Consider the following 24328-nt stretch of genomic DNA (forward strand, 5'->3'; position numbering starts at 1 on the left):
AAAAATCGTAAAACGTAAAATCATAAAGTAAAAAAATCATACAAACGTAAAAGCGTTTAAAATATTAGTAAAATCATTTTGATGAAAAAAAATAGTAAAAACATAAAATCGTAATAATAAATCGAGATTTTAACAACAATGGTTACTAGTTCAAGTCTAAAGACAACAAAAATAAAAGACTTGTGTGCATACAGGACCTCTTTAGTATTTGAGTCATTCATTTTAGAATTTGAGTCATATAATATAAGACCTCTTTAGTATTGTCGAAAGCTACTAATAGTGACATTTTCCATATTTAATCAAATGAGATGTTCTCAATTACTTTGTGTTATTATCATCTCATCACATTTAATGTTAAAAAAATTGAAATAGATTCATCTTCCTCTTGTAACTGTTACTATCCACGTCTGTATTGAATTTATTGATGAATGAATGCGGTCATGGTTAATAGAAGAAAACTCAGAAGCACAAAGCTTAAGTGGACAAAATCACATATCAATCAGTCTCCGAAACTCTAACAAACCCGACTAATCTCGTGTGGAGTTTGAGTCTTTCTACATTTCCCAGAAATTGCAATCTTCAGAAATTGAACTCATTACCTATAGTGGATAAGTTAAGTTCTGAGATTTAATTTGGTCGCCACTAAATCAACCATTCTCTATAAAGAACATATATCTTTAAAGAAATGAAAATAAATTATCAAGTATACTTTTTTTTTTTTGTATTATTATATCAAGTATACTTTTATCCCGAATCAATTGGGAAATAAAAATAATAAGACAAGAAAATTAGAAATTTTGGAAAATTCGAAATTTGGAAGTTTTTAAAAACTAATATTAGTGCACGCTAACCTTTTAAAACCAATTTGATGTGTATGTGTGAAACTAACATGCCACGTGAGTATTCCAACTGTCAATTGGGTAGTTAATGTCAACTCAATCGAGCAAAAAGTTGACAATGAGACTAATTTGATTGAAGAATTATTTTTCAAGAATCATAAAATTCATTTTAATTACCAAGTATCCAGTACCTTATATAGATACTTTAAAACTTAAAACAAGATTAAAAAAATAAAGTATATTTTAAAAATATTTAAAATTATACATAATCAATTCAAGTTGAATCTAATAAGGGTTTGGCGTTTGTCATTTTAAATGGCATAAGTTATGTCATTTTATGAGAGAGATAGACACAGAAAAACGAAAATCATAGGAGAGAGAAAGTGGATAGTTTTTTTTAATTTAAAATTTAAATTTTCTGTATCTCTCTTAAAATGATATAATTTTCTGTATCTCTCTTAAAATGATATAATTTTCTGTCATTTAAAATGACAAACACTTTTTCCATTTAATAAATATATTAAAAGAGAAAAAATAAGAATATTAAAAATATACATTAATAAATTAAAATATAAAAATAAAAAATAAAAAAGAAAGTGAATCCTATAATATGATATGATCATGTAAGAAAATTATAATAACCGAGTAAATCAATTATAATAAAGGAAAAAAAAAATTGATACAGCCAATTACAAAATTATCACCTTTAAGTTATCTTTATATTATATAATTGTTATTTCCCCAAATAATCATATAATATTTCATTTGACGATTATTTCCCCTCTAACTTAACGTATAATAAAGAATTTGTGAGGAGTTCTTTGAAATGGAAGGTGGCATTCCGAAGTTGGGAGAAATTGAATTTAATAATCTGATGTGACATTGACGTGAATATGATTACATAAACATAATCATATGCCGTATGCGTTGCGTTGCGGTAAACTCGCAATTCATAAACCCTTTTTAGTTTCAGATAACAACGTTCTTACAAACACCCGTTTCCGCCGCCATGAACTTCTTCAAGGCCGTCTTCTCCGATGAACCCGACCCGCCATCACCCGGATCCGACCACCCCGATCCGTCTCAAACCGCCGCCACCAACGCCGCTTGGAACTTCGGAGGCCTCATCCAAACCCTCGCGTCTAAATCGGAGTCCGTCCTCGACACCTACCGTCGCGATCTTGAGGAATTCGGCTCCAGCTTGAAGAAAGAGACGGCGGTGATCCGCGAAGCTGCCTCTCGCGCCGTTAAGGACCTTCCGTCCTCGCTCGATGCCGGCGCGTCGGTGGCTCAGGAGTCGCTCGAGTCCGTTGGCCAAGCCATCGACGACATCGGCAGCACCGTTTGGAAATCGACGGCGCAGATTATCTCTCACGGTAGGGACTCTCTCGTAGCCTCTGATTTCGATTCGGATTATTTTGATTCAAGCAATAATGATAACAACATTGTTGGTAAGAAACAATTGATGAGTAGTAATAGTCAGGGTTTGGATTTGAAACCGTACAGTAGGTTTGATGCGCTTGTGCGTGCTCTACAGAGTGATGTCAATACATATTTAGAGGAACCTGAGGATTTGGGGAATTTCAATGAGTGGAAGTTAGGGTTTGAGTTGGATAAGAAAGAGGAGGAGATTCGGAATTTGATTGAAGAGAATGGGATTGTTTCGGAGATTTATGAAAAGGTTGTCCCCAGTAGGACTGAAAATGAGAGCTTCTGGAGCAGGTATTTTTATAGGCTGCATAAGCTGAAACAAGTTGAGGATACAAGGGCTAAGCTTGTGAAGCACGCAACTTTGGGGGATGAAGCAGAGGATTTGAGTTGGGATTTTGATGATGAGGATGATGGATATGAGCCTAAAGGTAGTACCAGTGGGGTTTCGGAGCTGAAGAAAGAAAGTTCTGCTGTGGTTGCCACTGATGGTGCTAGTGTCGTGAATGTGAATGATTTGGTGATAGAAAATGATGGGAAGGATGTTCCTCCTGAATCTAAAACCGATGGTGATGATCAATCCGGGGAGGTGAATTATAATGAGAATGTGGCATCTAATGTTTCTGCAACTGGAAGTGACAGTGGGGATAAGTTAGATGACAAATACGAAGAAAAAGAGGCATCAGAAGTGAAGCCAGATAATGATAACGGTGGATCGTGCAAAGATAGTGATATTTCCGTTGTTTCAAGCCAGCCTTCAATGCCTGGGGAAGAAGATATTGGCTGGGATGAAATTGAAGATATTGAAAGCAATGATGAAAATAGAGGGGATGTTGTTGGGTCCACAATTAGGATTGATTTGCGGAAGAGGTTGAGTGCGGCAGACCAAGATGAGGATCTTAGTTGGGATATTGAAGATGATGATGAGGCTGTCAAGTCATGAGCAAATTGTTCAGCATCACTCTTACTTTAATTTATAAACAAAAATTGCTTATTAAGTGCATAATTCTTTCCTTGTAAGTTAACAATGTAAATAAACTCTGTTTTTTTTTTATGTCTTGTACAAGCTTAAGTGATAAGGTGGACATCAGTTGAAATGAAGTTTAATTTGTATGTTCATGTAGACTCTTCATTTTGTTTGAGGAGGTTGCACCATATTCAGTTGTATCTGTTTACAGGATGGCATACTCAGTTAGTCAGTTATTTGCAATTACATTAGTCTGGGGATTACATAATCATGTCATATGGAGTTACCTTATTCCTGATATACTAGTGGTGATAAACTAGCAGCATCTTGTAATTGTTTGCACTGACTATCAAACATGGCATTATATCATGGGAAATATTACTCTCCTTTTACATGAGGTAACTTATCTCATTTTCTCTCACTTCGAATTTTGCACCCCACTTTTTTCTTCTTTTTCTTTTTTCTTGTAATGGTGGGACCCACCCATTTTCTCTCTACCACATAAGATAACTATCTTATGTGGAAGGAGATTAATAAAACCCTTATATCATATTACATTGCTCTACCGTTTTTCATTAACATACAGGAGAGAAGATTAAGAGTTTCACTCGAACAGACATAAGATTTACAAATTTCAAAAGCAAAGGAAAAACATAAGGATAGTAAATCGTAAATCAAGGAGGGTCAAATGATTTTTGACACAAGAATGCAATATCGATGCCTAAGTAAAATCAAATTTTCCAGAAAAACAAACACGCACACACAACAAAGCTCAAAAGATGCCAATTGTTCAATAAAAGTATTAAGTTTCAACTAGTTCTAACAATAACATAAAAGTTATTTTCTTTAATTTTTAGCTTGAATATCTTCATGATACTGCCCAGTTCTTATGTGTAATTATAGTTTTTGAGTAAAGCGGTGAAATTTAAAGTATGCCATTACATTTTTGCTAATCTGGCGAGTGCCCATCCCCGAAATTAGCATATACTTGTTCCAATCACGAAATTTTCAAATCAAATAACATAAGGAAAATATGTTATTTATTATCTCATGCAACAACAAAAAAATTAACGAGACTCACTAAGAAAAAGATAGAGACAAAGAAAAAAGTTGATTTCATCCGCAAAAAATAAAATTGTATTGCATAAGACATTTTGTCTTATATAATTTAAGAAATATATTCCCCATAACATAATCAATAGAAAAATTGAAAATTGATACCAACCTATACTAAATTGTGTGCCAGGTCAGTCCAATAACAACTCAAAGATAAAGATTTAATCACTAAGGAAATGCGTATATAACATGTACATGCACTCATGAAAATACACAGTTAAGCTTGTAGCAATACATGACTCATAATCCTCTATAGGCAATAGGTAAAGGATAGACACGAGATTCCAATCAAACTAGACATTATAACCCACCAAGAGCTATCCCATAGGCAAAATAGGTTGGCAAAGCCACCATAAACTACTAATCAGAGACAGCAACATATTAAGGCAATTAACAGGTCATGTCGCTACTATAAAAGAAAGGCTTAAAGTTTAGGTATGATCATTTTCTTCCAATTAACTTAAGTTCATCACTCAAAGACCGATTTAAGCATTAGAGTGCCTTGTAGCTGTAGGTACCTATTTCCATTTGTTCCAGACAAAACACATTTCAAAGGCATCAAAATTACCATCCTGCAGATATCATCCCATATAGTAAAACAGTTGGATCAGACTCAACCGTTTGTGGTTAGACCCAATTCCTTATGTATAGATCATAATTGAAAGTCAAGAGAATACTTCTATATCTTTATCTAAAATTCAACAAGTTAATAAATTATTTTAAAAGCTAATAAAAAGAGTAACGAACGACAGTTAATTTAGAGATGTTTCATATATTTAATGTGAGATGGAACAAGGCAAATGGACTCCAAACTCATATTTAACTTACCCCGTAGAGATAATCAACCTTAACTTACTTCGCAAGGCAGGTGAGTTGAGTACTAAAACAAGCATAAATTCCAAGCCTAGAGCCCAATACACTAAGTCAAATAACTATTAAGGGTTTGCTATGATGGTGGGTGATTATATAATTAGTAGGCACATGATTAAATATCCAAAATCTAACTATATCAGTTACTTCAGAAGTCACAAAAAATATCTTTGTAAATTTCGAATTTTAGTATAGATGCCTTTGATTAGACTAGGAATATTAATCAATAAACATATGTATGTAAGATAATATTAAAGAGATATAATATAAAAATTATTGAAGACTCATCACTTATAAGCTTAAGTTGTTGGGTGAAAGTGAGAAAGTTGCTTCATATGATCGGTGTCACGAGTTTGATCCTCATTGCCCCCACTTTTAAGTTGAATTGATTCGAAAATGGTCAACACTCCTCGAGCAATAAGGTAACTGTGTCAAGGTTCAACTCAAGTCCATTTTATCATAAGTTAAAATTCAATTTTTTATTTATTTACGAGAATGAGTGTTACAATTAAATTTCTTACTACTTGGCCGTAAATAATTTAAGGGATTAATGTTTTTCATAGGAGATAATTTTATCTCCTACCCACTCATAAAATGTGTGAGGCTCTTTTTTCTCTGTCTTCTCTTCACATTGATCCACATAGACCCCACATACTTTTATATGTGTGCAAGAGATAAAATTATCTCTTACAACATAAGAAACATTAATTTCATAATTTAATACTATGTTATGGACCAACTTTTTTCAAGGTTTAAGTTACTATATAAGGTTTTATTACTGACTTATATATTTAACGAGAGAGTGGTTATACTTACCACTATTTTAGGTTTACCACTCTTGCAACATATTTGATTGTCTTTGGATCAATTTGAAATCAAGGGCTTAACACTCTTATCACTATTTTAGGCTTATCCTTTTTACAACATATTTGGTTGTCGAAATTTGAAATCAACCGCGTTGATTTCAAATTGATCCAATGACAACCAAAATGTTGTAACAATGATAAATCTAAAATAGTGGTAAGTATAATTTTTTCCAATGGGATAGGTTATTCTGCTTATTCCCATTTTGCCTACCTTTGTCTATCCCTTTCATTACCGTTCGATTACAATCTAATCTAACGGTTCATATTTGCAAAATAAAATAAACTTTTTTACCCTTTCTTTCTCCTCATTTTCTCTCACGCCCTTTCTCTTTTCTCCCTTTCTCTCTTCCTCTACGCCATACTTTTTTTTCTTTCATCGCTGGTGTCTGCTTACATGTCTGATCGTTTAGTTTTAGATTATGATGTGTCCAAATAATGTGAGACCTCCAATTACGTTTGTTGCAGTTGGAGAATTTCACCGAAATTTAGATGTGTAGATTAGTAATGAATCTGATGTATTCTAGGAACATTTTCATAAGCTTTGTTCTTTTTAGATTGACACCTTAGTCTGAAATAGCATTCACCATTTTATTCAAACAAGTCACAAAAAAATTAATTCTTACAAATCTGAAAGAGGTCCACGACGACGGACACCAGCGATGAAAGAAAAAAAAAGGTATGGAATAGAAGAAGAGAGAAAGGGGAGGAGAGAGAAAAGGTGTGGGAGGAAGTGAGGAGAAAAAAAAAAAGAAAAAAAAAAGGTTTATTTTATTTCGTAAATATGGACTGTTAGATTAGATTGTAATCGAACGATAATGAAAGGGGTAAGCAAAAGTAGGCAAAATGGGAGTGGACAGAATAACCTATCCCTTTTATAATATCATAAACTGTAAGGAAAGTTCCAATTCAATATTGCCGTAGCGAAGGAGGAAAAAAATGTATGCATAATTAATATAAAATATTGGCAACAGCAACTTCGTTATAAATTTCCAACTTGTTTGCTCATTGCAACCATGCATTATACGTCGATTTTAATACCCTAGTCACATAAATTATGTTTTCTTTTAAGGAATTTATTTTATGTACAGAAAGTGTAATTTTTGATAATTTAATACCCTAGTCGTCTATCATTTCATATACCCTAGATTGTGGATCAATTCAACAATTACCAGACATTCAATTACTAGTACTGTACTAATCATAAATCATCTACCATTTCAGTGAAGGAAATTATAATTAGCCGGCAGGATTTCATTGAGAAATATAGAAAGACATTAACTTGCAAGTTACAACATATGATTTTTCAGCTATGGCTAATACTATTGATCACTTCTACCTCAATAACAAATTGGGAGAAGGTGGATGGGGACGTTTATAAGGTGACGTGATTATATCCTATTGCCAGCAATGGATCCATCTAATCTACTACTTGTGATTCTATATTTCCAAATAGTGATCAATACTCACTCACATATATGCAAGACATTGCTATCAAGCGGTTTCAAAGAACTCCGGAAAAGGACCAGATGAGTCCCAAACTACAATTATACTAACTGCCAATCTTCTACACCGAAATCTTGTTGAGTTTCTTGGGAGTAGACGCAAAACGATGAAAAAATCTTACAATCTATGAAATTCGGGCTAAACAAAAGTTTAGACAATTTTTGTTTTTTTGGAGCTTTTATCCTCATTAAGCCCTTTATTTGTTCTTCAACATGAATTTCAATGCTTCTTTGTTGTGGGAATTTATTAGATGAAACTAGAAGCAAACAAAAGGATAGGAAAATAATTCATGTAAATAGTTACTTCTATGAGTAAACCCATTCAACAATCATTCAAAGCTTGCCATACCCCACACCGATGCACACAGCTGCTTGCTTCCCATGCTTCCCGTCGAATTAGTACATGTGATTTTTGGCCCTAGAAATTTTTGCATTTCTCATATGAATAAGACTCACTACGCGTGATCAAACTCAATTAACAATGGTTACCCAGTTGAATGGTGATCATGACAAGAAGATTCACAAACGGATACCCAAAGCTTCAGAACATGGATATTGCAACAAGAGTCCCACACAAGACATCCTGTGTTTATGATATTCTATCAACATCTGAAACTGTTTAAATCTCTAACCATCTGTTTATAATAAAATCATTTGACTAAATCCCCGCATAATACATATGCCTAAACAAGGTAACAGCATCCCAACTCTTCCTTGTGTTAAATTCAAGGCGCATAAACCATTTTGGCAAGAAATATTCTCATATCATAAACAAATCTGTTGTCTGATTTTATTTTTAACTACAAGTCAACAGAAAAATCATCACTAGAGAATTAGTAACAGCCAGGCCAATAGAATCAAGTTCATGATTCATTCAGTACCAACCTAACCAAAATTGATCAAGTTAAAAAAAAAAAAAAAAAAAAAAAGTAAAATTTGAACAAGAAAAGTAGAACTAAAAGCAATATTACTTAAGAAAGGAAACTGATTAGCCTGTTGAGGAAGCTTCTATTATCAATGTTGTGGGGATGATGAAGGCATTCTCTTAGCCTTCTTCTTCTGCTTATCTGAAACCGCATTGGCAAAAGAATCCACAATTCGATGCTGGGACTCGAGGATCATTTGGGTTCGCTTCATTTCCATCTCCATATGCATACTCTCAAACTCCCTCGCCATCTCCATCTTCATCTGCTCCATCCTCACATACGCATCTCCGAATGCCTTAATCGCAGACACCATCTCACCCATCGGGTCTCTCTCCCTCTTCCCTTTCACATAACCATGGCTAGGGTTAGGTTTAGGGTTAGGTCTAGGGTTAGGTTTAGGGTTAGGGTTAGGGTTCAATTTGCGATCACCAGCCTTCCAATTGAACTTGGACCCAGGTTGCGCCATGGTTAACCCACTTGGAATTCTAATCCTGAACCCACCGCTACCAGAATCTTCAATCCCGTTCCTATAGAGTTTATTCAAGGTCCTGGTGTTAGAACCGATCTTGAATTCGTCGTACAAGTCTTGATCTTCGATGTCGGCGTCGTCATCGTCGCCGGAATCGTTGTTGTTGGGTTTGAGGGGGGAGGGGCCTTTTTCCATGGAGTGCATGCGGTTGAAGTGGACCCAGGAGGAGTTGAAGCGGGAGAGGGGGAGGGAGCGAGCGCGCTGGATCTCATTGCGGTAGCGCTTGCGGAGCTTCTCCATCTTGTGGCGGCACTGGACGGCGGTTTTGGGAGGGCAGGCGATGGGGCAGCGGGTGGCGACGGCGTCTGCGACATCTTGCCAGTGGTTGGACTTGAGGTTGCTGCGGCCGAGGGAGTACCACTTGTCGCGGTAGGCGTCGATGACGGCGACGGTCTCGTCATGGGACCAGCAGGGCGGAGGGAGGCGGCGGGTGGAGGAGGAGGAGGGGGGAGGAGGAGCTGGGAGAGTGAGAGGGAGGGCGGAGGGTGGATCTGGAGGTGGTGGGGAGGACATGGTGGAAGAGAGAAGAGAGGCGGCGCAGAATAGCAAAAGGGTAGGGGTAGGTAGGTTAAAAGAAGAGAAGAGAAGAGAGAGTGTTTGGTGGTGGTGGTAGGGAAAGTGGTGTTTGGTGACATATTGTGCGGCTGATTTTGAGATCTTGATTGGATGAGGACGCCACCACCGCCGCGTGGTCAGAATGGGCTAACTTGTGGGCTAACTTGCGCCGCGGTCACACCCAAACTACAACTAGGTCAGGTCAGGTCCACCTCTCTCTCTCTCTCCCTTGTTTTTTGTGTGGGTAGGTCAGTCTACGGTTAAAGTTGGTGTGTGTGTGTGTGTGTGGGTGTTTTTCTTGTTACCCCTTACACATCCAAACATATATGTTCAGTTACTTCTATCGACTCTTGAATTTTTTAATATTTCTTCACTAAAGTAGGTTATTTATTTTTTAAATAAGTGTTTGGCTCTATTTCTGAATAGCTTAAATTCTTTTTAGAAACCTCAAATTATGGTGTAAGACAAAGATCTTGTATTTTGTGAATTTTTTCCCTTAAACTTAATGTTAGAGTTCATAATTAAAAAAATTAAATACGCCATGGGTGGTTTTCTGATTTTCTTTACAGTAGTGTTTGGTTGGAGAAAAGTTAAAACTTTGCTGGGTAAGTGCATGTGGAAATCTGAGTAAACCACTTTTGGTTGGGGATTTTTGAAAAATATGTCCATCAAACCCACTTGCCCTGCAATGTAAGAAGAAGTGTAAAAATTGGATTTGAGCATTGTTGAAGAAGCCCTTTCAACAGGTGGTATTGGTTTAGGAAATCGGATATCTGAAAAAGGTGAAGAATGGGGTGACAAATATACCCCTTCTTCTTAACCACACAAGTGATATCCAAAACCACATTCTGACTTACACGAACAAGGGATATCCATTGTTAGTAACATGTGCATACTGCTGCTAAGATGAGAATCATTCTCTTTCCCGGGTACCATCTTGGGATCACTGCCGGATGATCTTGCAACTCGCATTAACACACAGTTAGCTTATGTGTTCCAAATTTCAAATGAATCAAGTATACACCTACATATGGTATATCGCTAAATTTAAGAAACAGAGAGAGAACAAAAGGGATGAACTTGGGTAAAAAAAAATGCAGGATCAAACCCAGAACCATGAAATCTTAAACCAACAAAAAAAAAATCTCACAGCAAAGTTATATCCATAGCCACATGAACCGATCTTACGTGCGCGATGAAGCTGGCAGCTTGGAGGTAGGACAATGTAATGGAGACCGAGACTTTTATAAAAAGAACCAAGAATACATGTGAGAAAATGTTTAATTTTATAAAAAGGTTAATTTCGTCTTTTGTATTCTTTTTCCCATCACAATTTTATTTTCAACCAAACACACATTAGAATTTTTAACCCAATTTTCCTAGTAATATTTTGCGCTATCAAACAACTTTTTTTAAATTTTCCAACATATTTTCTAGTAAAGACAACTCCCCACTTTAAAAAAATTTCTCCCCAACCAAACACTACCTACCTAACAAGTTTTTTTAGTATACCAACTTTAATTATTTCTTTGTGATAGGTCCGGTTATGAAATTAATATAAAGTCGAAACTTAATCATAATTAAAATTCTCAATTTGTAGTACCAATTCAACTACATCCGATTAGTTTTACTTGAAAAGTTTGAGGAAACGAGGTTGTTCCCAGAATAACTTGACCCATATTATAACTCAGAAGCAGGGATACTTAAATTTATTAACAAGGTTTGAACTCGTAACTTTTAAATCCGTGTAGTTTAAAATCTTATAAATCAAGCAACCTATAATTTACCTTATTAGCTTAATATTGAGATGGTTTATGTATTCACATTTGAAGAGTGTTTTTTTATTTTATTTATTACATTAGAATTTAGAAGTGTTATCATTTGAATAAGAAAGGAAAAAAAAAAAGGAAATGAATAAATAATCAAACTTCTGATACTAACATTACATTTCAGCGTTAAAGACTTAGGCCAACGGTAATCAAATTAAAAATTAGCTAAAACATGATTCTTTTTAGAAACAATCATTGGTTAATATTATTTTACAATAAATTTGAAGTCTATAATAAGAAAAAAAAAGAATGAAGTAAAAGTGTTTCCCATGGCAACCTCGTGTGACGGAACTCAGTCACCAAAATGTTATTTTTTGGCAAAAATTTTACCTAAATGTCACGCGAATAATATTTTTTATTAGACTGTCACATGTCATAATTCGTTATGACTGATAGCGAATTACGTTCGTCAATAATTTTGTGACATGTGACACACTTTCGCAGGAAAAAAGTTGACGTGTCATAATTCGCTACCAGTGATAGCGATTTAGTCTGCAATATGGCCATGTGTCATCAAATCATAGGCCACGAAATTCCCTACCAGTGATAGCGAATTATGACACGTGACAGTCTGATATAAAATAATGTTTGCGTGACATTTATTAGAAAAGAAGATTTGTATATAATTGAATTGTATAATATTTGTACAAGAGTTCTCAATTTAAAGAGCCTAAAAAGCCTAATGGACTAAGCTCAAATACACTTATAGAGTATTCTAACTATTACAAAATATAAAATAATTCTATTATTTACAATACTCCTCCTCAAGCTGAGGAATGAATATTTATCATTTCCAGCTTGGTAGTGAGTTCTTGAAATCTATCATTAGGAAGACCCTTGGTTAAGACATCAGCCAATTGACGACCAGAAGGAATATATGGAGTAGTTATCAGTGGACTGTCTAATTTCTCTTTAATGAAGTGGCGATCAATCTCAATATGTTTGGTTCGATCATGTTGAACTGGATTGTGGGTTATACAGATAGCTGTCTTGTTATCACAAAGTAACTTCATATATCCTTCATATCTCACCTTGAGATCATCTAGAATGATTTTCAGCCATAATAACTCATAGATACCTTGAGCCATAGCTCGAAATTCTGCTTCTGCACTTGATCTAGCAACCACATTTTACTTTTTACTTCTCCATGTTATAGTATTTTCACAGAGAAATATACAATAGCTCGAAGTAGACCGTCGGTCAGTCACGGATCCAGCATAATCGGCGTCTATATAAACTTCTAAGGATAAGTTTCCTCCTCTCTAGAACAATAGTCCTCTACCTGGTGTGCCTTTCAGATATTAGAGAATCCTGTCCACAACTCGCAAGTGTTTCTCCCTCGGATCATGCATAAATTGACCAACAACACTAACTGTATAAGCTAGATCAGGTTTAGTATGAGCTAGATATATCAATCTGCCCATTATTCATTGATATTGTCATTTGTTAACAGGAGAGCTCTCATTTTCACTTCCTAGTTTGTGATTCTGCTCAATCGGAGTACTGGAAGGTTTACACCCAAGTTTTTCTGCTTCTTTGAAGAGCTAAAGAACATATTTTTTTTGACAAATAAATATCTCTTGCTTTGAAATGATACCGACACATGATAACGATAAATGATTCTCACTTATTTGAAAAACTTCTGCATGACATAATTAACATATTTGGTAGCACTGTTACTATGCAGAATTTTAATACCGATTCGATTTTTAGTCATTTGGTACAATTTGTGAAAAATATCACATACTTCAGACTTTAAATGCAATAAATAAAATCACATAAAACGAGATTTAGCATCCATAAAAATAATGAAACATAAAAGAAAAGAAACCTACACAAATTATTTAGATTAGGGCTTGGATTCTGGCCCAAAAATTCTTTCCATAATTCGAACCCCTACCCTTTTATTAATTCATCGATCCTGCTGCTGGCACTTGCGGTTGCTTTTGTTTAACTTCAAATCATGTGTATGTCAGCCTCTATTTTTTCTCTTATCGAGTTCGAAAATTTATTATCTAATATTTGTCACTTTCTCTATTATTTTATAAAGAGTGTTATATAAATGATTGGCTTTGACGTTCAGGAGGTGACCATAGTGAAACTAAGGGGCACCAGACTAAATAATAAACTTATTGAGGTTAATAATGACTTAATGAGAAATAAATATGATACGTTTATGCAATGGAGAGTATTTTACGTAGAGAAATGTTATAATTACTATTTTTTTAATTATTTGTTATTATTAAATCTTAATCGTTGATTTCTGCTAATCTAATGGTTATAATTTATTAGGTCACACTTATTAATTAATTAATAATTTTAAAAAATTATAACAGATTTACAGAAATCAATGGTTAAGATTTGATAGTAACAAGTAATAAAAAAAGGAAAAAGTGTTTGTCATTTTAAATGACAGAAAGTTATGTCATTTTAAGAGAGATACAGACACAGAAAATTTGAATTTTAAATTAAAAAAATCACTCACTTTCTCTCTCCCATGATTTCTGTTTTTCTGTGTCTATCTCTCTCCTAAAATGACATAATTTATGTCATTTAAAATGACAAACACCAAACCCATAAAAAAAATAATAACTATAACTTCTTTTTTACATAAAATAATACTTCAAAACCCAATTAAGCTCAATTTTATCCATCATTTTGAAAGAAATTTAATGAAATAAAATATTACAATACAGTACCACAGTAAGTAAATTATAAAATTATAATGAAAAAGTGTTTGTCGTTTTAAATCAGAAAGTTATGTCATTTTAAGAGAGATACAAACACAAAAATTTTAAATTTTAAATTTAAAAAAACCACTCACTTTCTCTCTTCCATAATTTTCGTTTTTCTGTGCCTATCTCTTATTTTAAATAACATAACTTATAACTTATGTCATTTAAAATAATAAATACCAAACTCAATTATAATATATTATATCAAGTGATCATTTTCTTGTATATTTTCAATCTCAAGTTTAAGTCAAAAAGATTGAACCGTCCCAGTCATCAGTCAGCAGCGTGGGAAATTACATGGTAATTTGGTGTTAACATTCACATAAATTAGCAAGACAACATCATCTTCGTTCATCTATTTCCACACTCAGAAATGGCGCCAGGTAGCGAGCGACGGTGATCACAAAAAAGATGTGGCTTCATCTCAGCCACTTACAGAAGAAACAACCACCGCTAAGAGGCACCGATTCACCACCTCCTCACAAACACACCAACTAACCCTAGCACCACCTTCACTTTCTTCCTCCTCCATGCCTCCCGCCGACTCACTTCACGCGCCGCCGCTTTCCACACTTCCGTTCGAGCTTATAGTTGAAATCCTCTGGAGGCTCCCCGTGAAGTTCCTCTTGCAGCTCCGGTGCGTATGCAAATCTTGGAATTCCCTAATTTCATCCGATCCCAAATTCGCGAAGAAGCACCTTAGCGGTTCATCGCGCTTCCTCGTCTTGAGCTTCATGAACCCCTCACACCAATTCATTCTCAGGGCATGTCCTCTCCCCTCCTTATTCAACACCTTGACCCCAATCGCTACCCAGCTCCAGTACCCTTTGAACAAGCGAAACCATTTTGATTTGATCGTTGGTTCTTGTGACGGCATACTTTGTTTGGCCATCGATCAGAGTTGTGCTCTTTTGTGGAACCCTTCTATTAGGAAATTCAAGAAATCGCCCTCTTTGGAAAATCAACGGCAACTGGGTAGTTATACAATATATGGGTTCGGTTATGATCATTTCACTGATAGTTACAAGGTGGTAGCAGTTTTTTGCTATGAATGTGATAGTGGTGGTGCTACTGTTTACAAAACTCTAGTCAAGGTTCATACTTTGGGTACCAATTATTGGAGAAGGATTCAGGAGTTTCCTTCTGGTGTTCCATTCGATGAATCCGGAAAATTCGTGAGTGGCACTGTTAATTGGTTGGCATCTGCTACTTCAAGTTCTTCGTGGGTTATTGTTTCTCTTGATTTGGGGAAGGAGTCTTATCAAGAACTTTTGCAGCCTGATTATGGAGGAGTAACTGTGCTTACCTTGACCTTGGGGGTGTTGAGGGATTGCTTGTGCATACTTTCTCATAGTGACACGTTTTCGGATGTTTGGCTTATGAAGGATTATGGAAATAAAGAGTCTTGGACTAAATTGTTCAGTGTTCCTTACATGGGAAATCCTGATTCCTATCCGTATACTAAGGCACTTCACATTTCTGAGGATGACCAAGTACTGTTGGAGTTCCAGTCAAGGTTAGTTGTTTACAATTCCAGAGATGGCACTTTTAAGCTTCCTGAGATTCAAAGCATCAACAGTTGGGTGGTCCCAGATGTCTACGTTGAGAGTTTGATATCACCTTGTTCTTAATATTAGGATGTATATGCTATGCTTTGCCACTTGTGCATGAGGTTCTTGAAGAATCTACCAACTGCACCTTATATGTTTTCATTGATGTTATGCATATTATGTTTGTTCCAATTACTGGTGACTTCATGGATCATTGTTAATTGATAGTCGATGGAATTTGCAGCTTGAGAAATTGCTGTTAGTTTCAGTTGTTCTTTCATCTTGTATTACGTTTTATATGGTTTGCGATCATGTATTTTGCTTTGATGGTTATTGGTTTAGTTTTCTAAGATTGGATTTAAGATTAAGATGTTATGCCAAGTCAGTAGTATGTTAATTTCTTAAAATGTCTGCTAACTGCTGCACAAAGTTCATAATGTTTCCCTTAAAAACTTACCACAATACAATATAACCTATACAAATTGAATTTTATAATGAGTGTGGTTAGAGATACTTGTTTTGCTTCACAATATACTTGTTGTGTTGGCTTAGTGATGCAGATCTCGTACTTATTGGAAAGTCTCAACAGAAAATATTAGAGTTAGTGTATGATATAGCAGGAAGAAAAATTGGATTTGGTTACAATGGTCGCAAATAGTAATAATGTATCCAATTCTTAGCAACTTCTAAACGGTAACTGTTGCATACTGATTTCTTATAAACTGGCCAACAAAGTTGTGCTTAAATAAAGATCTAGGTTTGAATAATTTGCACGAGGATATAGGCAGAAAGACTATAAAAGAAGCAAGATTAAGCATCTAAACACAAATATTGAGGTGAAATTTTTTACATTCAGGATTTCTTCTTGATAAAACCTCAACTTATTAGCTAATCAGATGAGTTTAGCTTGATGTTGTAGCTATATTTGAGCTTTTTCATGTCAATTTGTCGCTGCCTACATTTTGCCAAAGATACGAGAGTAGTGTAGTTAGCATCATCTGGTGCTTCTTTCAAATTCTTATTCCTAGCTGTACTTTTGGGTGAGAAAACATGCAAATATTTTTGGCATTGTTCTTATAACATTAAATAATGTTGGTTAACTAAAATTCAAGCTTAGAAAACTTGTTCTTGTAGTTTAAAGGTTCACAGTGAAGAAAATTTCCAATGGATAACTTGGAAATTAACCTTCACCACTAGTTCTGTGATTGTATAAACCTCGCTGGCACTTCTCTTAGCTCTTAAACTCCATATTTCAAATTTTCTTGCATATTTACTCTGAATAGTGTGTTTACCATATGCTAAATTATTTATATAACTTGTTAATCAGCGTGAATGAACTCAAAACAACCATTTTATCTTATATTATTCTCTAATGTTACTTGCTGCGGCCAACCTTTCAATTGTGCATGACTTGATCATTATTATGCCATTACTTGAATGCCCAAGTGATAATTCCACTGCATTACAACTCTATGACTTCTGAGTGATAAATCTTTTACTCCAAATGCAGACATGAAAATTTCCAACACAAAAAACTTGACCAGTTGAACGCAACCAATGATAAGATTCGCATAAAAATACGCAATTTTGAAGAGCATTAAATAATAATGGACTCGTATGTCTCCGAGCAAAATCAGGGTGCACTATACAGTCATCATGAACATTGTACTGAAGTCTTCAACAAAACATGGAGTTATCATTTTACATGGTCCCAATAATGTTCGTACAATATCATGATGGTGGTATGATAATATATGTACTGTATAATAACTCTCATAAAATAAAACAACCAGAACAAATAAAAGAACAATTGGCATAGAAGATTCTTATATCACACTTAAAATACAACTGTAAAGCTACAAATTTTCCATGTCATCAAAGTACTGTCAGCCGTTAAGGAATACAAGAGAAGGATAGTGTACCTTAACAATGCTTGCTACGGTATTAAAAATATGCAACGAAGTAGTTTCAAATATTTAACTCAAATTCAAATTCAATTTCAATTTCAAATTCACACAGGATGACTAATTGTTTGCCTCCCTGAGCACCCTCAAGATGGAAAGGAACAGGTTCAGAATGTCAAGATAAAGAGTGACAGAGGCTCCAATGTACTCATCATAAGTGAAGCGCTTGATGAGGTTGTCAGTGTCATAGACAATATAACCAGAGAAAATCATAGCACCGATTCCACCATATATAGCATGGGCTGTTGGTCCAAGAGGGAAGAACATCTGCACCAAAGGACAACCAGTCAACAAGTTTCAAGCAAGAGAAAAGTTGCAACTTGCAAGCATCATTATATACACACACAGGGATGTGCATGGATCCGAACCGAATCAAATTTTTTGAAAAACTAAACCGAATTAGTTTAAATGGTTCGGTTCAAAAATGGTTCGATTTGATTCAAAAATGGTTCGATTCGGAAATGGTTCGGTTTAGTTGGAAACAGTTCGATTCGATTCAGAACCGATTCAGATCGGCCCTATTTTGAAAAGAAAAAAAATTCAAAATTTTAAAAATAAAGTTATAAAAATCAATTTGGTTCGGTTTAAAAACGGTTCGGTTCTGTTCAAAATGGTTTGGTTCTTAAACTGATTCTAAAAACCGGTTCGGTTCATGAACTGGTTCTTTAAAAACCGGTTCATTTCATGAACTGATTCTTTAAAAACTGGTTCGGTTCATAAACTAGTTTTTAATTATTTTAAGGACGGTTCGCTTCGGTTCACGGTTCTGTTCAGTTTTTTGGTTATTTTGCACACTCTGTATATACATATATGGTGCAGTCAACCAGAGATATCATAATTATTATGATGAAGTAAGAGAGTGAAATCTAACCTGCATCATGCCAGTGACGAAGAGAGTAACGAGGCAGGTGAACAATATTGGACCAAGGTAGCTAAAATCCTTGCCCTTCTTGGAAGCCCAAAAGGCATAGCCAGTGAGAGAAGAAACAACTGCCGAGGTCAAAATCAATGCCTCAAGAACAATTTTTCCTGCAAGCATTCATTCCAATGGACATATAATCAGATCAAAACCACAAACAGAATCCCCTGATTTTGAATCCTATATATAATCAATCACAAAATGAATGAATGATACGAACCATCCGTGTTAGCACATGTCACTCCAACAGTGAAGCTAATTGAGATGGTGAAGAGTCCAAGCAAGATATAATTATGAGGATGCTTTTGTTGGTACTTGAGTAAAGGGATCAAGACTGCAACATATTTCAAATTATTCAAATACGGCAATTGAACCATAACATAATAATAATAATAATAATAAACTATAATTGCATAAAAAAAATCTACAGAAATTACAGATCGGGGAAAATTTGGGGAAATTGAGAATTAAAAAAAGAGACTGACATATGAAGGGGAGGAAGAGGACGAAGAGGAGGAGGCCGGAATTTCCCTTGAGGAGATCGTTTATGGGAGCATAGAAAACGGTTATGACGGAGACGATGGTGGTGAGAACGATCTGCGCAGAAAGGATGCCATAGACCTTGCGGATGAAGCCCCATCGGAGCTGGTTGTCGCTGAGGCTGAGACCCGGGTAGAGGGTCTCCCCTGACTCGATGTCAAACTCCTCGCCCTTAACGTTTGTGTACATCTTTATAGAAATGGGACCCACTTTCTTCTTCTTTCTTCTCTTTCTGTTTTTTCTTCTTCTTCATCCAAATTCTCCATATATATAGCCGACGATTGCTGAATGCGCGTTTCCTGTATTCACCCGGCGTTTACTTCGGTTTGTCACAGGCATCATCCAAGTCGTTGGATTACAACGTGGGTCCCGCCAATCACATCCCTCTTTTTAATAATCGAGTCAATTGGTATCAAGAAATGAGATGACGTAAGCATCATGTTTTTTGTTCTTTTTTTCTTCTTCTTAATTTTCCTCTTATTGTCCAATACGCGGTATGGTTGGTGGGTTGCTTGCTAGAATTGAAACATAATTTCATTCTTAGGAAACCTTCCTCACGTGTCGCGTGGTTCAATTTTACTAATGTGTTCAAATATAACATTTAAAAAAGTAAATCGGTGAATATAATAAATACAAAAAAGAATTATATTTTCAATTGACACGATTTGTTACTTTAAATCAATGGTCAAGATTGCTTATTCATTGATTTATAACTACTAAATCACTCTTTGTCATCATCTTTATTTATTAAATAATTGATGTTGATCATGTAATCTAATCGTTTTTTTTAACCTTTTTTCAGTTTAATTCAAATCTTTACGTTTTTTGGAAAAAAAAAAACAGGATATTCATTGTTATTAAAACAAATGACTGTTTTATTCCATGAAATGACTGTTAAAAAATGGGATATTCATTGATTTATAACTACTTAATCACTCTTTGTCGTTATCTTTGTTTTTTAAATCTTTATTCAGTTTAATTCAAAAACTTCACATTTTTTAAAGAATACAATTCTATTTACTCGAAAAAAATTAATTAGTAAAAAAAAAAATTATACATATCCCGACCTTTGTTCCTTATTTTCAGATTTTTAAATTTGAATCTTTTATTAACCTCTTGATTCAATGGAATCAGGTATGAGTGTTTTGTTATTAGAAAAAACTTCTGTTTTATTCCATGAAAATCTCATTTATAACTACTAAATCACTCTTTTGTCGTCATCTTTGTTTTTTAAATAATTGATGTTGATCATGTAATCTAATCGTTTTTTTAACCTTTATTCAGTTTAATTCAAATCTTTACGTTTTTTGAAAAAAAAAATGGGATATTCATTGTTATTAAAACAAATGACTGTTTTATTCTATGAAAATCTCATTTATAACTCCTGAATCACTCTTTTGTCGTCATCTTTGTTTTTTAAATAATTGATGTTGATCATGTAATCTAATCATTTTTTTAACCTTTATCCAGTTTAATTCAAATCTTTACGTTTTTTGAAGAAAAAAAAGGATATTCATTGTTATTAAAACAAATGACTGTTTTATTCCATGAAATGACTGTTAAAAAATGGGATATTCATTGATTTATAACTACTAAATCACTCTTTGTCGTTATCTTTGTTTTTTAAATCTTTATTCAGTTTAATTCAAAAACTTCACATTTTTTAAAGAATACAATTCTATTTACTCGAAAAAAAATTAATTAGTAATAAAAAATAATAATTATACATATCCCGACCTTTGTTCCTTATTTTCAGATTTTTAAATTTGAATCTTTTATTAACCTCTTGATTCAGTGGAATCAGGTATGAGTGTTTTGTTATTAGAAAAAACTTCTGTTTTATTCCATAAAAATCTCATTTATAACTACTAAATCACTCTTTTGTCGTCATCTTTGTTTTTATAATAATTGATGTTGATCATGTAATCTAATCATTTTTTTTAACCTTTATTCAGTTTAATTCAAATCTTTATGTTTTTGAAAAAAAAACCGGGATATTCATTGTTATTAAAACAAATGACTGTTTTATTCCATGAAAGTCTCATTTATAACTACTGAATCACTCTTTTATCGTTATCTTTGTTTTTTAAATCTTTATTCAGTTTAATTCAAAAACTTCACATTTTTTAAAGAAGACAATTCAAAAACTATAAATCACTCTCATTTATACAATTCCTGATACGCATTATTCTTCAACGTCGGTGATTGCTTCTCTGTTTTTTCTTCTTACACAAAATATGAGTTCAAAATATGATTTTCTGAAGGATGTTAATCCTGCCAAGGAGGACTGGAGGATTAAGGTGAAGGTGGTTCGGACTTGGAAAGTTCCTAACTTTCAGCGTAAAAATTTGGAGGACAATCTTGAAATGGTTTTATTGGATGAACAAGTTGTGTTCTGTGTTTTAAAAATCTTCCATCTTTGTTTTGATCATTTTAGTTAACGTTGTTGACATAAGTTGGCTCCATTCTTTTGTAGGGTGGTAGGATCCACGCCATTGTCAAAGGTACCTTGCAGGTGCGGAATAAAATCAACGAAAGAGAGTGCTATTTTATAAAAAAATTTGGAGTTGGATTCAATAGCGATGTGTTTAGGCCAACCAAGCATCAGTATCGTTTGTCTTTCAACTTGAGGACTGATGTTAAATCGATTGTTGTTTCTGATATTTGTGCGAGTGATTTTGATTTTGTTGATTATAACATCATTGAGAAAGAAACGTCTGACTCCCCTTATTTAGTCGGTAATAGATTCTTCCTCATTGTTATCCTTTTTTTAATTATTGCGGGTTTTATTTTTTTCCCATACTATTTGCTGCCTTTTTTTAATTTTTAAACGTCATTGGTTTATTCTGTATCATGACTATTTCTTTATTTTTAAACTCTTTGCGGTTATAGTTTTGTGTTTTTAATGTTTTGTCACGAGTAATCTTATTCTGTATCATTATTTTTTTCATTAACTGTGTTTTTTATGTTTCTGTATTCGTTTTTTATTATTGCATAATTTTTTTCACAAACTCTTTGCTGCGTTTTTTTTTGTAGACGTCATTGGTTTAATCTCAGGAATTGGGAAAGTTTGTGATCGTGTGGTTTCTGGTAGGAAGACAAAAATGGTGGTGTTGGAGCTTGACGACCTGAGGTACTTACAAATGTTCAGTTAAATGAATTATTTTTGTCCAGCTCTGTTAGCTTATATTTTACGCGTATTAACGTTGTGCTTGCTGCAACTCACGTGTAGGGGTCATAAGTTGGAGTGCACTTTGTGGGAGCATTATGTGGATGAGGTCCAATCTTTTTTGGCAGACAACGACGATCCTCATAACGTCCTGATAGTCCAACTGGGAAGGATTAAGTGTTTTAGAGGTATGTTTTTTTCCAAACAACGTTGTTTTAATTTTTTCTTTTATAATCAGTTTTTATGCACGTTATTTTAATTAATTTTGCTTCTGTATTCAATGTTTATCTGAACCTTTTAACTCAATAGGTAAGGTCGGGATAACAAATACAAAATATACAACAAGGATTGTAATGGATTCAAAACTGAATGAGATTGTTGAGTTCAAAAAACGGTGTGTACCTTCTTTCTTCAACTCATTTATTCGGTTATTGATTAATGGATTTTCATATTTTTTTGATTTTTTAATTATTAATTTTTGCGTTATAGTCTCTCGATTGATGGTGTGGAAAGTAGTACAAGGATGACTCAATTGTCTACTCAGTCATCCTATTCTTTCGAAAATGATTTTCTTAAGGAGACTGAAAAAAAGTCTATCAGTGATGTGAAACTTTGTGTTGACGTAAATGTTCAAATTTTATTTTTACTTTTCTTTAATTTTTAGTTTCCTTAAATTTTGTCAATTTTGTATTGATGATATTTTATGTTAAACTGCGATTGCTTTAATTAAGGTAACTACCTGCATCACATACGGGACTATAAAGGCAATTGAGAGCAAATACAACTGGTGGTACAAGTCATGCAAAAAGTGTCCATTTTCCGTTTATGAGGATTTTGAGAAGTGGTATTGTAAGAACTGCCAAAAACATTGGGAAGATTATTATCCGAGGTAAAATATTCTTCTTAGTTTATAACCTGTCTTTAATCCGTATCATTCATGTACGTTGCTGATATACAATTTCGCAAAACTCAAGATTTAGTGTTCAGGTCAGAGTTGTGGATAACACAGATTCCGCATCCTTTATTTTGTTTGATCGCGACTGTGTGTCTTTGTTGGGAATGAGTGCTGCTGAATTGTGCGAGCTGCATTTCAAGAGGGTTTGTTTTTTAATTGTTGTGTTATGGTTAAAATGTATTTTTTGTCGTTTTGTGCTCTCTGTTTGCGCTGTCTATGTTCTGTTCTTTTTTTTTTAGAATAATTTTTTTTCCCTTTTCATTTTTTTTAGGGTGCCGATTTGGATCAATTTCCAAATGAGTTAAATGTTCTGAATGAAAAGTCAATGTTGTTCAAGATAAATGTTAAGCAAAAGGATTTGAAAACAAATAGTGAGCCCAAATATCAAGTTTCCAAAATTTGTATCAGCGAAGACATAATCTCAGCGTTCAATAAGGCTTTTATAGATCCAAATGTATGCTGCTTATATATTTATTTTAGATAACTATTTTTCTTATACATTATATTTACTGTTGTTGGTTGTTGTCTATCACAGGATGAAGCAAATTTCGATAATGCACGCGAAAATGAAGTTGTTTCATCGAAACTGGAAAAGGCTGCGATGAGCTATGAATTCGATTTAGATTCATGTTATTAAAAATATATAAATACATATTTGACATACCTTTTTTATATGAAAAAAAAAACAAAAAAAAAACACAGGATGTTGAAAGTCAGACCTGTGACAGTGCTGACGTTAGTGATGTCTCTCTGACGATGTTGACACCTGTGCTCACTTCTCATGATTCCATTGCTGGAGAATTTAAATTTTCAGCTGTTCGGCCGACAAAGAAAATAAAGCTTGAAAAGGAGTTACGTACTGTGGTTCTTATATTTTTATTTAAAATTCATTTGTGTTTATATGTATTTTTTCTTACGCGAAGTGAAAACAGGCAGATAAAGTACGCTGTAGATTGGGCTGCTGTCATGAAGAGTGTTATTTTGCGTCTTGGGACATGATGTTTATTTGACAAACTCTTGCATAGACATTTTTTTGTTGGAGTTACATCTTTAAATGTTTGCATCTTTT

General features: G+C 34.2%; 5 protein-coding genes across 6 annotated transcripts; 3 read left to right on the forward strand and 2 right to left on the reverse strand.

Moving 5' to 3' along the window:
- Positions 1-1787: 1787 nt before the first annotated feature.
- Positions 1788-3615, forward strand: LOC133303726 (uncharacterized). Of its 2 annotated transcripts, XM_061503691.1 has the most exons (3): positions 1788-2229; positions 2296-2698; positions 2966-3615. In XM_061503691.1, the coding sequence occupies exons 1-3, from the start codon at positions 1849-1851 to the stop codon at positions 3208-3210; spliced, it is 1029 nt and encodes a 342-aa protein (XP_061359675.1). In that variant the 5' UTR covers positions 1788-1848; the 3' UTR covers positions 3211-3615. The 2 variants fall into 2 exon arrangements, with proteins under 2 accessions (XP_061359675.1, XP_061359674.1); XM_061503690.1 differs by having other exon boundaries at positions 1788-3615.
- Positions 3616-8340: 4725 nt separating this feature from the next.
- Positions 8341-9870, reverse strand: LOC133303732 (trihelix transcription factor ENAP1-like). Its single transcript, XM_061503698.1, has one exon. It carries the CDS (start codon positions 9554-9556, stop codon positions 8603-8605), a length of 954 nt encoding a protein of 317 aa, XP_061359682.1. The 5' UTR covers positions 9557-9870; the 3' UTR covers positions 8341-8602.
- A 4672-nt stretch (positions 9871-14542) lies between these two features.
- Positions 14543-16060, forward strand: LOC133303731 (F-box/kelch-repeat protein At3g23880-like). The gene has a single exon (XM_061503697.1). It carries the CDS (start codon positions 14693-14695, stop codon positions 15791-15793), a length of 1101 nt encoding a protein of 366 aa, XP_061359681.1. The 5' UTR covers positions 14543-14692; the 3' UTR covers positions 15794-16060.
- A 1375-nt stretch (positions 16061-17435) lies between these two features.
- LOC133303729 (BI1-like protein) lies at positions 17436-19364 on the reverse strand. The gene is made up of 4 exons (XM_061503693.1): positions 19081-19364; positions 18816-18929; positions 18548-18705; positions 17436-17943 (listed from the first exon to the last, which is right to left on the reverse strand). The coding sequence occupies exons 1-4, from the start codon at positions 19322-19324 to the stop codon at positions 17737-17739; spliced, it is 723 nt and encodes a 240-aa protein (XP_061359677.1). The 5' UTR covers positions 19325-19364; the 3' UTR covers positions 17436-17736.
- Positions 19365-21372: 2008 nt separating this feature from the next.
- LOC133303713 (replication protein A 70 kDa DNA-binding subunit E-like) lies at positions 21373-23896 on the forward strand. The gene is made up of 10 exons (XM_061503670.1): positions 21373-21504; positions 21612-21639; positions 22172-22268; positions 22368-22492; positions 22614-22698; positions 22794-22926; positions 23036-23193; positions 23279-23402; positions 23531-23713; positions 23795-23896. Exons 1-10 carry the CDS (start codon positions 21373-21375, stop codon positions 23894-23896), a joined length of 1167 nt encoding a protein of 388 aa, XP_061359654.1.
- The last annotated feature ends 432 nt before the right edge of the window (positions 23897-24328 follow it).

Source organism: Gastrolobium bilobum, unplaced genomic scaffold, assembly GCF_033153095.1.
Source record: "Gastrolobium bilobum isolate Gb01-03AN ecotype WA unplaced genomic scaffold, APGP_CSIRO_Gbil_v1 utg54127, whole genome shotgun sequence".
In the NCBI taxonomy this organism is placed as follows: Eukaryota; Viridiplantae; Streptophyta; class Magnoliopsida; order Fabales; family Fabaceae; genus Gastrolobium; species Gastrolobium bilobum.